The sequence below is a fragment of the Staurois parvus genome, unplaced genomic scaffold (genome assembly GCF_062004578.1).
Source record: "Staurois parvus isolate SC_StPar_1 unplaced genomic scaffold, SC_StPar_1.0 ptg000217l, whole genome shotgun sequence".
In the NCBI taxonomy this organism is placed as follows: Eukaryota; Metazoa; Chordata; class Amphibia; order Anura; family Ranidae; genus Staurois; species Staurois parvus.
Window position 1 is genome coordinate 4,974,570 of NW_028318013.1, and position 16,393 is coordinate 4,990,962.

Here is a 16,393-nt window from a genome sequence, read left to right on the forward strand (position 1 = left end):
AAGCTGATGATGATATGTCATTCTCATTCAAATGTTTGGACTATCTTAGTCCTATAAGCTGAAAATCTCTCTTTGTATTGGCAACTTTTACCTGTAGTTATTTATCAAACACATTTTAAAGAATGGATGTTTGCTGGTGGATTTATTCATTCACTATCCATTCATTTTTCATTCATATAATGAATCTAATTATGGCACTGCGCAACGACTAAACTTTCATTTCCGAGGCCCAGTGAGAAAGACACATTTAGCGTTTTGGAATATGCATTAATTACCAGTTGCTGAAAAGACAATTTGAAAATTGCTTGGGTAGCAAGAGTTACTGAAAGCCTGGTTCTCAGATTCCATAATTGCAAAAATCACTAACATGCGAAGGAAAAAAAGGAAACCAATATTTTTCTTTCATTTGTAAAGATCCAGTGTTTGAAAAATGCATTCTTGTAGACGTTTTGTTAATAGAAAACCAATTAGTGAGTCCTAATTGGAAAGAGTGCAGAAAATATCTGGCTGTAACAATCCATGTTTTCATAACGCACTATGAAGACAGTCTGGATAAAAAAACGTATTTAATACCACCAAGCAAGAGTTACATTTCATTGAACAGACATATTAACAAATGCCTTGGCATTTGTGCATTGACTTTTAACGGTGAATGCTAAAAACCCTATGGTACTTTATGACATTCGACATTAATAAAAAGCCTGCTTTCTTATGGCTAGATATTTCACATGGACGATGCGACAGATATTGTTCTGCATGCAATACTGTATATAGGTGTATCTGTAGATTATCATTCACATCAGACTGCTGTGTTCACCTCATTGACTCGCACCCTGAGGCTGAGTAAAACAATGCATTTAGACAGTGCAAAATGGCTGTCAAGCTGATTATCCACATTGTTCATTTAACACCTTTTCCTCCAGCTGATGAAGTGGTAATGGTTCAATAATGACTTTTGTTAGCATAAATTTATTTGTATGTGATTTTTTTTAAAACACAGCTTTTAAGAGCATCATTTATGCTCAGCTGCATTAATACACAGCTGAGGAATAAATGATGGTGTGTTATATATTGAAGAAGCACTCAATTACATTTTTTTCTAGTATGTGCAGTGCTTAGTCCTATGTTGCTACAGTCTTTGGAAGTCAAGCTATGAAGTCAGACAGGATGCTTGCAGTTGTACGATAACGTATCTAGCAAGGAGATGGCTTCCTGATAACTCATGCTTGTCTCTGCACCAAACACTTGCCAACCAGCGGCAAGAGGAATGCAGAAGTATGGGAGGCAGATGCCTTTTCCCCACATTCCTCTTGCCGCCACTGGCTTGACAAGTACTTTGTGCCGAGACAAGCACCATTTGTCCTAGATTGTAAGCTTGAAAGAGCAGGGCCCTCAATCCCCTCATGTTTTGCATTGTATTGGTATTGTTCTGTCACATGTTCTGTCCCCCTTTGTAATGTACAGCGCTGAGCGAACTATTGGCGCTTTATAAATACTGTATAATAATAATAATAATTTGTCAAGCAGCCATCCCTTTGCTACCTGTTTTCCAATATCTGTGGGAAAAGGTGTGGGTAGAGTTGTCATACAGGAACGTGTGCACTCTCACAACACAAACATTTTAATGGCTAAATGTGTAATACGGCTAAACCCACTTTAAAGCAGGAACATTCCCAGATGACCTCTCCCATATGTTTAGAAAAGATAAAAAGGAGTGAGAGAGTGGATGAGGCCCTATAGCTTTTCCCGATCCTTATCACTGACACTTTTGCTGGAAGCTTTCCATATGTAAATGTAGAGAAAAATATAAATAGAGGAATATAAAATAAAATAAAAGGAATTCAATCATTAAATGTATCAATATATACGCTCTTTATGATAATACTCATTTAGAAACAAAAGAAAGAATATGAGCTATTTCATTTCTTATCATTATTACTCCTATTACCCCCTTTAAAAAGAGTATCCACAAGCGCTGAGAGCAATGAGACCTTCATTTTTCTAGGCACAGTTTGGGGGACCATGCATTCTGAAGATGTGAAATGTGCGCAACACTCTGAGAGCGATCTCCTTAAGCTGTCTCTTTAAAAAGAAAACGCTCAGCATTTTATGGGCGCACTTAATGAAGGTATTCATACCAGAGAGACATACAGCTGCAGCCCAGTTCCTAAAAGGGTTTTACAGATGTAAAAGTAGTAAATTTAGCCCTTAGCCGACACTACTAAAATTATCTTGGAAATCCAATCCAGAGGACGTTAGAGACATGAGTTATGGCTGCTGTGCCGACTCTACATAGACGTCCTGTATGAGTCAGACAATAGACTCCATATATAAACTTACACCAAGTCATGAGGGTCATTCAGAAAAACTAAAGCTCTGTAGCCTTCATCTCTGGTAATCAACAAAATTCTAGATGTAATATTACAGTGAAGAAGTAGTATGGGCAGCAATATGATTTTCCTTCACTCTTTATCAAATGTAATAAACTGCATTTAAGCCTTTAGTTGCACTGTAAGAGCAGAAGAAAGAGTAGCATCAGTTTGGCTAAGATGCCCAAACGACCCCCCATCATGAAAGGGTCAAAGATAAAATGTCATTAGTTAGGAAGGAACCCCTTCATGGTGGCTGGTTGTAAAGTAAGATTGTGGTTTTAGTCTGACAGATTTTACCAATATATTACTATATTACTAAAGACTAAAGACAGGTCCACTTTTTACACACTAGGAAATGTATGGGTTGTAAAATATTGTAGGCTCAAAAATATAGGTACAACATCCTAAAGAACTATAAAGAAATGTCTAAGGAAAAAGGACAACCTTTACTGCTGGTTCACACTAGTGTGATCTCTGATGCGACCTGCACAGAATTCCAACACAAAAGGAAATCACATTTAATTCAACGGTGCCCATGCAACTCAGCACAGTGCGATTATGGAAAAGGTTTGTTCCTGTGCTACTTTGGTGCAATTTACAATGTGACTTGGCCCCACAGAATATGCAAAAATGCTGCTAAGTTGCATCAAAGTCACACTACATAACTGCTCCAAAAATCATGGCAAAAATGTATTGCAGTAATGTGAAATACGCCTTAGGGTAACCAAAGACTTTTAATTGCATTTATATAAAAATCACAATTTTATTACTATTTTTAAAAAATAGCATTTTAACCAGTTGCTGTCCATGGCAATTTGGTCATTTTTCACACGGATATTTAAAGTGTTAGTAAACCCACAACAGTAAAATCAGTCTGTATACGCAGTAAAGCATTGTGTAAAAAGTCTGTTTAATCATTTCTTCTCTGCAACTTCCTCTTGTTGAAATTACCACCTGATACAGACTGAACCCATGGTCACATGCACATGCTCAGTTTGGTGTGTATTGCTAGAGAGGTTTTTTTTTTTTTTTGATCATTTCTTCTATGCAACTTCCTCTTGTTGAAATTACCACTTGATACAGACTGAACCCGTGGTCACATGCATATGCTCAGTTTGGTGTGTATTGCTAGAGAGGCTTTTTTTTGGGAGAGTGCATGTGATCAGCACAGGGCCAATCAGCACTGTCCAGACAGAGAGTCAGAAGTTTCACATGTTCCTAGAGCAGAAAGAAAACTCCTCCTACAAGCTTTAACCAGTGCTCAGCTGAAGTCACAAGACTACTCTAACTGTTGATGACAAAAGGAATTTAGCAGTTTATATTTACTAAAATAATTGCATTTCCATGTTTTGTGTACTGCGGGAGACCAGATATAGTGAATGCAGGGTCATGGGTTTAGTAACACTTCAAATCAGCATTTTTTTTGTTTTTATATGTTTGGTAGACAGCAAGGGGTTTATTTACTAAAGCTGGAGAGTCCAAAATCAGACTCCCTTCTGCATAGAAACCAATCAGCTTCCAGGTTTCATTGCCAAAGCTTCATTGAACAAGCTGAGGTTAGAAGCTGATTGGTTTCTATGCAGAAGGGAGTCTGATTTTGGACTCTCCAGCTTTAGTAAATAAACCCCCAAGTGTCTAAACAGTGTGCTATCAAGTATAGTCTTTAAAATGCCTCCATCACATAGATTCAACAACAATTAGCAATTGATGTGTCACTGTCTTAAAGCTCTCTAGTTAACATAATGCCTTCATTACTTTTACATACTAGGAATGTTTTCTGGAACTGTCCAATCAGATTCATATCCTGAGTGAAAAAAATTAGTTTGCATCAGTGCTTAGATTAGGAACAGCACTGAGGCTTGAAGGTCAGCACTGGGGTCCCCAGTTGAATTCCCAGTCAGGACAGTATCTGCATGAGGTTCTCGCTGTGATTGTGTGGCATTCCTCCCACACACCAAAGACATTCTAGTAGGTGGACTGTCCAAGCTGGCCCTAGTATATGTATATGTGTGTGTGTTATATAGGGACCAAAGATTATAAGCTCCTCGAGGGCAGGGACTGTAAAGAACTGAGAAAATTGTCAGCGCTATAGAAACCCCTGTAATAAATAAATGAAAGGTGAAAAGAAGCAAATATTTCAACTTATAAATAAAGGTATATAACATCATCAAACAATCATACAAATATCTGTACACCTAAAGAACATATGTGAAATAAAAAAGGAAATAGGCCATTTAGCTTGCTAACACCATTTTTCCTGCCAAGCTCAAAGATAAATGAGAAAATACAAAGAGTCACCCTCCCTAAGAAAAAAGCCTCTGCAAATCCACTATGCAGACTCTCCCTATTATTCCAGAACTACACACAATAGGCTCCACAAACACTTTGTACATGGAGAAATCCGGGACCCCGCTACTAGTTTCAGTAGAAATATTGCAATCATAAATCCTCTCAAAGGAAACAGAATAACAGTAATACAAATCCACTCACAAGACAACATCTGTCAGATGCTATTGGAAAATTGCACTCTTAGAAAAGTGCCCTGTGGTTAATGGTATAGACTGAAGCTGTTACAGACACACGGAACACTTTGTGATGGTTGAAATGTCCTTTTTGGTTACTTAAAGAATGGAAGCAAAACAATAGCAGGCAAGGGTGTCCATAATCCACACACAATTCTACAGATTATCTTTCTGGTATGATGTACTAGTGCAATTGGATTTCTGCATGTGGCACCTCTGCTGGAATTGTATAGCTGACAACATGTAGAGACAATTATCAGAGAGGCTCTGACGGTAGACAGCAGCTCACAATACTGTCCCAGAAGGACATCTCAGTGCCACCCAGGCAAAGTTACTAAACTGGATTACATAACCTTTCTTCTTGCATTTCAGTGACTCTTTTTAAATAGCCTCCTTTAGCAAGATAAACTATTTATTATTTATGTTATTTAGAAAATGTAATTATTCAATATTTTTTAAATTAATTAATAATTAGAATAAAATAGCAATAATGGGAAAGACCATTTAATTGTGAACGTGATCAGTATTCAAAGCAGGGTAAGATTTTCCAAAGCTTGACCCCCTTTGAAGTTTTACTTTTTCTTATCACTGAATCATTCTGACTTTAAACACTGACAACGTTTTTTCTTTTTTTTTTGTTTCCTTCATACACATCAGCTTTTCTTAACATTGAGGAACCTTTGAAATAAGCTTCCAGGACAGGCAAATCCTGCTAATAAATACTATATTTACAGCTCAGAGTACATTAGTGTGATGATTACCGGGAAAAAGATGTCTTCGGAAAGAATGCTCACTTACAGATAGCTAAAAAAGATCATTGGTGTCAGTGGTTACTCATCTCCAAGACAGAATTTGCTCATGACTCCACGAGCCTTGAGGAACCCTGGATGGGAAAGGCTGATTTATGCATGCTATATACTGGTTTGTAAATCTGAACTCCAAAGTCCTCCCTTACAGTGGGGCTGTGTCCATGATTTACAACCCCTGTATTTTTTGCCATCTGTGTCCCTTTGAAGAGATTTCCCTTCACTTACTATCACTTAACCAAAATGAGAAGTGAAAAGAAATCCCTAAAAAATGATGGAATCCCTGGTTGTCACCAGGGTCACCAGAATGGTGATTCCAGCACTGGGGGGAAACTTGAGAAAACATGTGGCCACTCAATGAAGTTGGATGAGAAGCAGTTCAAGCTCAAAGTGGACCTGCACTGCATCTGGGCACCACAAACTGAAAACTCTATTTACTTCATTTTTAATATTCAAAGCAAACTCAATCCATGCATTCATGCTGAATTTTGCTGAGAAATTATTTTGAAAAACATCCCCTGGCAGTGGCCATCTTAAGTAAGGGCAGATGATTCATGTAGCATTTACTTCCTGGAATCCATCTGCCCTAAACTCAGGCATAGGCTGAACTAAGAACCCTCTCTCCCCTCCTGAAGACTGTCTGGAAGTATGAAATCATTTGCCTAGGCATGGAAACCAGGAAGTAACTGAAGAAATGTAATACAAAGATTAAAACAAGTAAATAAGATTTAATTTAATAAAATCTATTTACTAATGCTAGCAGCATAAGGATTAAAAATAGTTCATGTTGATTGAGAGAATGAAGTGCCACTTTAAACTGCATAAGGGTTTATTTTTCACTGTTATGAGTGGTAAGGATGTGGCACTCCCTTCTAAAATCAGTGGTTGCAGAAGGTAATGTTGCTAATTTCAAAAAACTCTTAGATGGGCATCTTATTGAACACAATATACAGGGATCTTGGAAGTGGTAGAGATACATTACACACACACACACAGGTTTAATTGGATGGACTGGTGTCTATTTAACCTTACCAAACTATGTAACTATGTAAGTGTCCCAACTGGAAGACTTTCCCTCTATTCCTGGTCTGGTAATAAAGTAAATGCTGCTATTTTCTTTTGCTTTTTAGGATAACAGTAAACAGGAAAAGTATAGAGGATGAATCCGCTAATGGAAATACAGACAGCAATAAAAACCCAACAGGCATTCTAATCCTTAATCACTCTATCAAAAACTAAAAACTAAAGTTAAAAAAACAGCTTTGCGTTTAGTTATAATTTAAAACGGAGTTCCAGTCGGGATTTAAAAAAAAATAAAAGTCAGCAGGGTTCGACCACCCTGTCTCCTCAGTGACGGCATCTTCAGAGTGGGCACCCAGCAGTGACAGCTTGTGGCTTCATAGCCGGGTGCCCACTGCGCATGTACAGGTAGAGCTGCGCTTTGTGAATGGTCCCGTTGTCTTCTGGGACCTGTCACATGTCCCAGAAGACTATGGGGGGGGGGGACAACGTTCGCTTCCGATCACCATGGCGATCGCAGTGTAAGTGGGAGCGGGTACCTTCCCCCCCACTCCCCAAAGGTGCCAATCCTTAATGAGGAGTGGGGGACAAGGCCTTAAAGCGGAACATCCCCTTTTGGGTGGAGCTCCACTTTAATAATGCTGGTGTTCTGTGAGACATAGAAAAAATTTGCAGGGAGTTACCAGCAACTGGAGACAAAAAGTGAACATGTGATAGTATTTCAAGGCAGCAGATACACATCTCCCAGCACCTCTGACGCAGCCACATAGCAAAACCAGTACGTTTTTTGCACCCTACAGCCAGCACTGCTAGATCTCTTCACTACCCGGACGGCTAGGTATTGCCATACATTTTGACCTCTGAGATCAGGAACTGCCCAAGGAAGCATGAGAATATATGTGGATTAATGCCACAGCTAAGGCTGACCTTTAAGCAGTATTACACCCAAAATCAAAATGGCTATACAATATATTGAAGCTTACCAATACTAATGTGGTGGCTGCATTTGTTTTTTTTTTAGGCTTTTTTCTTTTTTTTTACCTGTCAATTCTACCATTACACCAAATATCAATTGTATGCACAGATTTTTTATCAAGGACTGTCACACAGGAGTGGATGTTTTACAATATTATTCATTTTGGATGAGCATGCTACAATGTTGCAAAGTAAGAGCTCAGTCAGGACACAAATTTAGGACAATGCGTCCTTGAGCTGCGGCATGTACAATATGCACTACAATACAGGGTTTTTAATTCCTGCACTGTAAATACATTGTATGGTCATCTAGATCAATGCTTTCCTCAGAAGAAGCATCTGCTGTTGAAGTGGCTATGAATACTAATTAGGGCGGAGGTGTCACTATGTGCAGGGTTATAAACTATGGAGCTGAGATAGAAAAGCCCACTATGGAAGTCGAAAGGCAAATCCACACTAGTGCGCTTACAGGTGTCCTATTCACTTTGAAATGTAGCCCAGAGCTGTGTTCCAATGATCTGCAATAAAATGCAAACATGATGCATTTTATTGCAGAGTACTGGCCAGGATCACTGTACAGCAGCACAACACACCGTGGTGCTGTACAGTGATATGAAAGAAGTGTCACTTTTGTGCACTTTAAATAAAGATTGTTAAAAAAAGTTAAAAGGGACCTGTGTGGTGCACTAAAATGACCACCACACTGTCCCATATGCCTGACCCACTAAGGTTTACTGGCCCGGGGCTGTCTGTTTATGCACAAGCCCTAAATGAATACACTCTTGAGTTTATACATGGATAGTATCATCTCACAGATAATGCCCAGTGTATGGATGTTTACAACCAAGAGGACCGGTCATACATTTATCTACATAGTAAATATTGGATGCAGTGACAGTGAGCCCATTCATGGAATGTGCCATCTTTCATGTACTATACAGTACATGCTCCCTTTTTTTCAGTTCTGCTCATTACTGAAAACCCAGTATCTGAGGCCTCATGTACTCTGCAACTCTTCTATATGCCTTTCTCCTGGCAGGAGAAAGCAGCATTAACCTCTTGCCCTCCAAAGAATTTACCCCCCTTCTTGACCAGGCCATTTTTTGCGATATAGCGCTGCATTACTTTAACTGACAATTGCACGGTCATGCAATGCCTTACATAAATTAAATTTATGTACTATTTTTCCCAAAAATAGAGCTTTCTTTCTGTGGCATTTGATTACTTGTGCATTTTTATTTTTTGCGCTACAAACAAAAAAAGACTGACAGTTTGGAAAAAAAACAAACAATATTTTTGACTATTTGCTATAAAATATATCCAATAAAAATGTTTTAAAAAATCTAATTTCGTCATCAATTTAAGCCAAAATGTAGTCTGCTACATGTCTTTGCTAAAAAAAACAAAAAAGACTGACAATTTGGAAAAAAAACCTATATTTTTGACTTTATGCTATAAAGCATATCCAATAAAAAAAAATTTAAAAATCAAATTTCGTCATAAATTTAGGCCAAAATGTATTCTGCTAAATGTCTTTGCTAAAAAAAACCCAATACATGTAAATTATTTAGTTTGCGTGAAAGTAATAGCATCTACAAATATATATATTATAGTATATATACTGGAATTTATTATAGTATATACACACTGGAATTTTTTTACTAGTAATGGCGGCGATCAGCGACTTATAGCGGGACTGCGGTGGGCATTCTGACACTGGGTGGGAACTGACTAACTGCCACTGACATCCCCAGTGACATCCCCAGTGACATTAATACAGTTATCAGTGCTAATAAAAAGCACTGACACTGTACTAATGACACTGGGCAGGAAGGGGTTAACTTTTGGGTGCTCAAAGGGTTAACTGTGTGCTGTGTGTGTTTTACTGCGTGCACTGTGATGTGTTTTACTATAGAGACATGCTGCTTTGTATTTCTCTGCTGTGCATGCTGTGATGTCCTTGCTGGCAGGAGAGAGACCTGTGTTGTTTACACACAGGTCTCTCCCCTATCAGCTTCACACAGTGATCGCCGAGTGTCGATGGGGAATCTCCAGCGTGGACCCGGTGACTGACATCCCTAGCCGACAATGGCGATGCCTCCAAACCGGTAATGCAAATCATATATATGTATATATATATATATATATATATATATATATATATATATATATATATATGTGTGTGTGATTTTGAGCAGCCCTGCAGCAGTACGTCTACTATAGGGCGGCAGGCAAGTGGTAAAAGAAAGTGCCCAAAGTTGTTTTCTCCAAGCACATTTACAAGCATTTAGAAGCATCAGGTGTTTTGGCATTAAATCATTTCAGTAGCCAGAATATTCATTTATTCTGGCCAGTGAAATGAACACTCAAACGCTAAACGCGGCTAGCGCTTAAGCGTGCTTATACATGTTTAGGCACTGTGTGTTTTCTGAAGGCAAAACCCTCCTCTCCTGAATGTGCTGGCCCTGGGTTTTGTTTCTGCCTCTAAATGCTTGTAGATACCTGTGTGTGCATTGGCACATAGGCTAACATAGAGGGGCGTTTAGAGGCAGAAACAAAAAGTCAAACACCCTTAAAAGCAGCATTTCTGACACCTAGTGTGCATGAAGCCTACATCTTCAGAATGAAGAGAATCCATCATACACTTTGCATGTATAGAATACACTATCTTAGAATACCATTTATCTAGTACAGAAAACACAGGTCACCACAGATATCTTGAATGAGTCTTAAAGGAACAGACACACAATTATGTACTGTATGCTAGAACTGTGTGGGTTCATTATCCCTGGATGGACACTGCTAGATGTGATCACATCAGTGTGGAGTTTAATAGGCACCTTGTACACGGTATATGTTTCAGCATACTGCTCATTCCTAGCCATGCAGTTTCATGACACATTGGGTAGATTGCCTAAATTAGTATAGTTAATTAATAGTGATTAAATAATTAATATATTTCTATAGCACTTTTCTCCCTGGGGACTCAAACCATTTTATCTGCTGTCCGGGCAGATGGTGAAGAAGCCACTCAATAGGGCAATATTAGACAGAAACCAACTATCATGCCTTTGGAGTGAGGGAGGAAACCCATGCAAGCAAAGTTGCTTAGTGGTTAGCCCTCCTGCCTTGTAGCACTAGAGCCATCAGTCTGAGTCCTAATCATGACGCTACCTATATGGAGTTTGCTTTAAATTATCCTTAGTATGTGTGCAAGTGACGTAATGGCAATAAATTGTAACCTTGAGGGCAGGGACTGATGTGAATGTACAATAAATGTAAAAGAATGCGTAAAATTGTTGGCGCTAAACAAATACATGTAATAAATAGATAATAAATACAGGTAGAGCATGCAAACTCCATGCAGACAGTGTTCTGACTTGAAGCAAGAACTCCAGTACCACAAGGCAGAAGGGCTAACCTCTGTGCTGTCCTCCCCGTTGCCTTCTCCTTTTGATTTCCTGCATGTTGGGGATCCACGCACACAAATGTAGAATTCATATTAATTATGTTCAGGTAGCTTAGCATAGCTTTTTAATGTTTTAAACATTCAACAGCATTCTGTATTATTTTTGTATATATGTACGTGTTGATTAGTGGGTTTATACATTCTGTCGACACCCATACAGAGGAAGAAAATAAATTATATTGTAGTTTCTACAGTTTGCGGTCTGTTATCTGGAGAAGGAGGGGCTTGTCTGTATTTGTCTGTACGTTATATCCTGAATAAAAATGATTTTACAAAATTGTCAATAAAATCACAAAATGGGAAAATATAACCATTCCTGTGCTGTGAACTACATTTCCTGACAACACTTGAATGTTCTTGAAGTGGTGCGTGGTAACCAATTTTTCAAGCATCATAAATAGCCCAAAGCTGAAAACTTTGCCAAGCCCCCACTCAATGTCTATAAAATGAATTCCCTCTGCCAAAATAAAAATCCTTTTGTGCATCCTTTAAAATAATCTCCACATCTAATCAAACTGCCACTTTCTGTTATAAGACATTGTAAATAAAACTGAAATGAATATTTGATTTACTATTAAGTAGAATTTTTCGGTGTTCTGGAAAAAAGAGGGTTTAAATGAATAGAACCGTGCCACTGCTCACTAGACATGTTATAGAACAGGTAGGCCCTCATAATACACAGTTTTGGTAAATGTAAAGTTGCTTGTACAAAGATTGTATGGTCAGACTGTAATGTACATGGAGCCCCTTAGATGCTTCCTCAATTTTACCAGTACAAGATTCCAGTGGTCACCAAACTCAGCTACTCAAGGTAAAGTCATTACATCAAGATAAAGTCAGACCAACAAGTTCTAAATATACCAATACCTATTCAGGCACAGCCACTAATAAAACAATGTGATGTCTTCCTAATAAAAGATGAGCCCCTCACTGAGTGTGTCACAGCCCGCCAGCAATAAACAGTAAAACTCTTCAAAGACATCAGCTGATCTCATAAACAAAATGAAGCTGTCACAACAAAAGGATGAAGCCCAATCAGCCACCAGAAAGAACATTTGGCAGAAGATAGACTCTTCCTACATGACCAGTTCTCTTTTATGACAAACCTCACATAAGAGATGATGGGATTTCCCTTTAAGCATATGGTGACAACTCAACAGGTAAAAGGATTCTCAAGCATGGCAAATAATGGAAGGTCATGAACAAGAGAGATCTCAAGGATATCATTTGTATGACTGAAAACGGCACTGCACTCTGTAGAAAACCTGTCTGATAATAAAAAGAATGAAATTTACTAACATACAAAGTTTTAATTGAAAACAAATATAGCAACCAGCCAAACATCAAACAGAAGAATAAACACTTGTATTCATACAAAAAAAACAAGAACTCTATTCTTTAAGACAGACTTTCTCAACCGTTTTCCCCCTGAGGTCCCCTTGAAATAAAGTTTCAGCTCTCAGGGAACCCCTGCTAAAAATGATTATACCTAAAGCTGATAGTACATTAAGAGTGACCAGTAAGTTGGAGATACAGGAATACAGGAACAGGAATTGAAACCTGGAGTAAATCATTTTACAATTCCCTGTTCCAATGACACAAATTAAAATATTAGTCAGAAAAAAGACTGTAGAAAATGAAGTGTCTGCTTACATTGGTGGTCAGTGCAGAAGTGACCTCTCACATTTGGTGTCAACAGACAAGTGTTCCCATACATTGGTGGTCAGTGTAGAAGTGACCCCTTAAATTTGGATGACGATGGATAAATGTTCCCATACATTGGTGGTCAGTGTAGAAATTAACCCTTACAATGGATGTAAATGGACAAGTGTTCCCATACATTGGTGCTCAGTGTAGAAGTGATCCCTTATATTTTCTATCAATTGACAAGTGTTCCAGTACACTGGTGGTCAGTAGAGAAGTGAACCCTTACATGTCAATGGAGAAGTGTTCTAGAACATTGTAGGTCAAAGTAGAAGTGACCCCTTGCATTTGCTAAAGGACAAGTGTTTCCATACATTGGTGGTCAGTGGAAAAATCCCCCTTACATTTGGTGTCAATGGACACGTGTTCCTGTACATTAATTGTCAGTTTAGAAGTAAACCCTTAATTTGAATGTCAATGGACAAGTGTCCCCATACATTGGTGGTCAGTGTAAAAGTGAATCTTTACAACGGAGGTAAATGAACAAGTGTTCCCATACATTGGTGGTCAGTGTAGAAGTAAACCCTTAATTTGGATGTCAATGGACAAGTGTCCCCATACATTGGTGGTCAGTGTAGAAGTGAACCTTTACAACAGAGGTAAATGAACAAGTGTTCCCGTACATTGGTGGTCAGTGTAGAAGTGAACCTTTACAATGGAGGTAAATGAACAAGTGTTCCCGTACATTGGTGGTCAGTGTAGAAGTGAACCTTTACAATGGAGGTAAATGAACAAGTGTTCCCATACATTGGTGGTCAGTGTAAAAGTGAACCTTTACAACGGAGGTAAATGAACAAGTGTTCCCATACATTGGTGGTCAGTGTAAAAGTGAACCTTTACAACGGAGGTAAATGAACAAGTGTTCCCATACATTGGTGGTCAGGGTAGAAGTGAACCTTCATATTGGATGTCAATGAACAAGTGTTGCCATACATTGGCAGTGGGTGTAGAAGTGAACTCTTATATTGGATGTCAATGGACAAGCGTTCCAGTACATTGTTGGGCAAAGTAGAAGTGACCCCTTACCATTTGCTGGTAATGGACAAGTTGTTGCCACATATTGGTGGTCAGTGGAGAAATTCCCCTTACATTTGGTATCAATGGACAAGTGTTCCCGTACATTAGTGTTCCTTGTAGAAGGGAACCCTTACATTGGATGCAAATGGACAAGTGTTCCTATGGATTGGTGGTCAGTGTGGAAGTGACCCCTTACACTGGATGTAACTGGACAAATGTTCTCATACATTAATGGTCTGCGTAGAAGTGACCCCTTACACTGGATGTAAATGGACAAGTGCTCCCAAACGTTGATGGTCAGTGTAAAAGCGACCCCTTATAGTGGATGTCAGTAGAAAATTGTCCTCTAAATTGATGTTCTGTGTAGATGGGAGATCAATCCATCACTGCTCACTACTCAGGGAAGCTCTGGAGGAACCCTGGTTGAGAAAGGCTGCTTTAAGATAATGTATTACAACTACTACTGAAATAAAGGTTTTAATTGACAGACTACAGTGGGGTGAAATACTGGAAATAAAGTGAAGCTGTTACCCATAGCAGCTAATTGTCTTTCAGTGGAAGCAATCTACTATGAAAACAGGTCCACTTTTCCTCCATCATCCTCAATACATGAAAGAAGGTGACAGTAAATCTCATGCATTCAGTTAAAATAGAAAACATGGTTACGCATATAACTGCAAAGGCACAAAATGGTATTTTCCCCACCAGCGAATATCTTTGGACCACACTTCCACATCGCCCATATACTGAACAGCAAATAGAGCTACCCTGAAAATCAGGCTGTTATAAGGGAAGGTTAAATCTCCTTTGCAATGCCTGTGATCTCGTAGATGGAAAAATGGCTACGGGAGCCCCACTGCTGCATCTCAGTCTGAGTCTTTTTTTGTCACTTTCTCATGCTAGAACAAGCAGAGGAGACGTGAGCGACAAATCAGAGCAGCACATCACACAGGGAAGTCACACTCCGCTTGAACACGTCTGCTATTCTCCACAAGAGCAGATCACAGAAATGCAACAGCTAACAGAGCCCACACATGATGCCTTCATGAAAGACCTAATTCCAGAGGCAGGTCCCCCCATTCCTCCCCAACCACTGGATGAATGGCTCCATCACCATTTAGATTTATTCCAGTGATAGGTGCTAAGTGATGCCAATCCATTGCCACCATCTCTCTTATGACATCCAAGCAACTGAATGCCATGAGTGTCATGGGGAAATCCACTATCTACCACTGTGGTGACCAACCTTCCCGTATACAATCTAACCTACACAGTTTAGCGTTTTCGAGCGGTGGCCGTATACCTAACTAAGGGATGAAACGATTCTTCACAGAATCAGACAATACGATCGGATCTATGAATTATCAGAGAGACACCTTCTGTCTCATCGATTTCACTGAAATGAAATTGGTCATAAAATCCAATCGTTGGGCGATCTTTTTGATCCAACAACACAATCGCAAGCGCCTAATATATGGCCACTGTTAGAGTAGTTATCGATGTACAATCACATCGTATGAAACATGCCAACCACTGACATAAACTTTTAATTCAACCAGACCCCTGGTGATGGTGACAGGCGGCGTGGATCTGAAGTGGCGTAGCGGCGTGGACTGGGTCGCCTTCTATTTTTGAGGACTTTTTCCTTCCAATTATGGCTAATTATCATTTTTTCTGGCATTGGAGGTAAAGATCAAACTGTAGGGAAATGTGACCCACAGGGGAATGATGGCAGCTCCTAGTATTCAGCAATTCTACAACCCCCGACAAAAGTTTCTCACTCCCTGGATCTCCAGAGCAGCCATGCAATGCCCACCATCCATGGGCTGAGGATCACCTTGTTGGAAGGCAGTGCAGGCATAGAAGGGACAATGGCATGGTGGCACCTACCAGAGCCTGGCTGTGCAGTGCCGCCGCTGCGGCTCCTCTGCGGTGCGGCTCCTGTCCTGGCCGGGGACGCTCTCTGTCGCTGATGCTGCTGCCCCGGTCCCTCTTGTCCCGGCTGCCGCCTCCTCCTCCTCCCCTGTCCCCCCTCTGCTCATCCCCAGAATCCAGGCTGCTGAAATTCCATACGATCAGAGTCTGGATGAGCAGGACGGTCAGAGCCGCTACGATCGCCGAACGAGAACGCCGGGCCAGCCTGCGAGGGCAGGAAGCCGCCACCATCTTCAGCACCCGCCTGGAGACAGAGCCCCAGCCGATCCTCCGCCGATCCTCTTCTGTCTCCCCCCCCCCCCCCCCAGCAGGCAGGAGGAGGGGAGACGTCACCAGAATAGGAGGAGAGCTGAGGCTGGGAAGGCCAGGACCGAGCTCGGCATCCCTGGCATCCCTGCGGAGGGTGGACCGACCCCGGCCGATCGTCTACAATCACTGGACCTGTCTCTAGCTCTCCTATACACCTTTCCTTCTGGCAGAAAGAACGTTTGGCGCTTGTAAACGCACGCAACGCGTTTAGGCGCATCAAGCCAATTTCTTTCCATTGGCCAGAATAATACATTTTGGTCAGTG

At 40.1% G+C, this 16,393-nt stretch overlaps 1 protein-coding gene across 1 annotated transcript in view; it reads right to left on the reverse strand.

Moving 5' to 3' along the window:
• The window catches only part of XYLT1 (xylosyltransferase 1), a 468,857-nt gene extending 452,771 nt beyond the window's left edge, over nucleotides 1-16,086 (reverse strand). Inside the window, exon 1 of the mRNA XM_089679075.1 lies at nucleotides 15,776-16,086. Coding sequence (XP_089535201.1) covers nucleotides 15,776-16,051 — 276 coding nt within the window. The 5' untranslated portion in view covers nucleotides 16,052-16,086. The remainder of the gene's footprint in view (nucleotides 1-15,775) is intronic.
• Nucleotides 16,087-16,393: the final 307 nt, after the last annotated feature.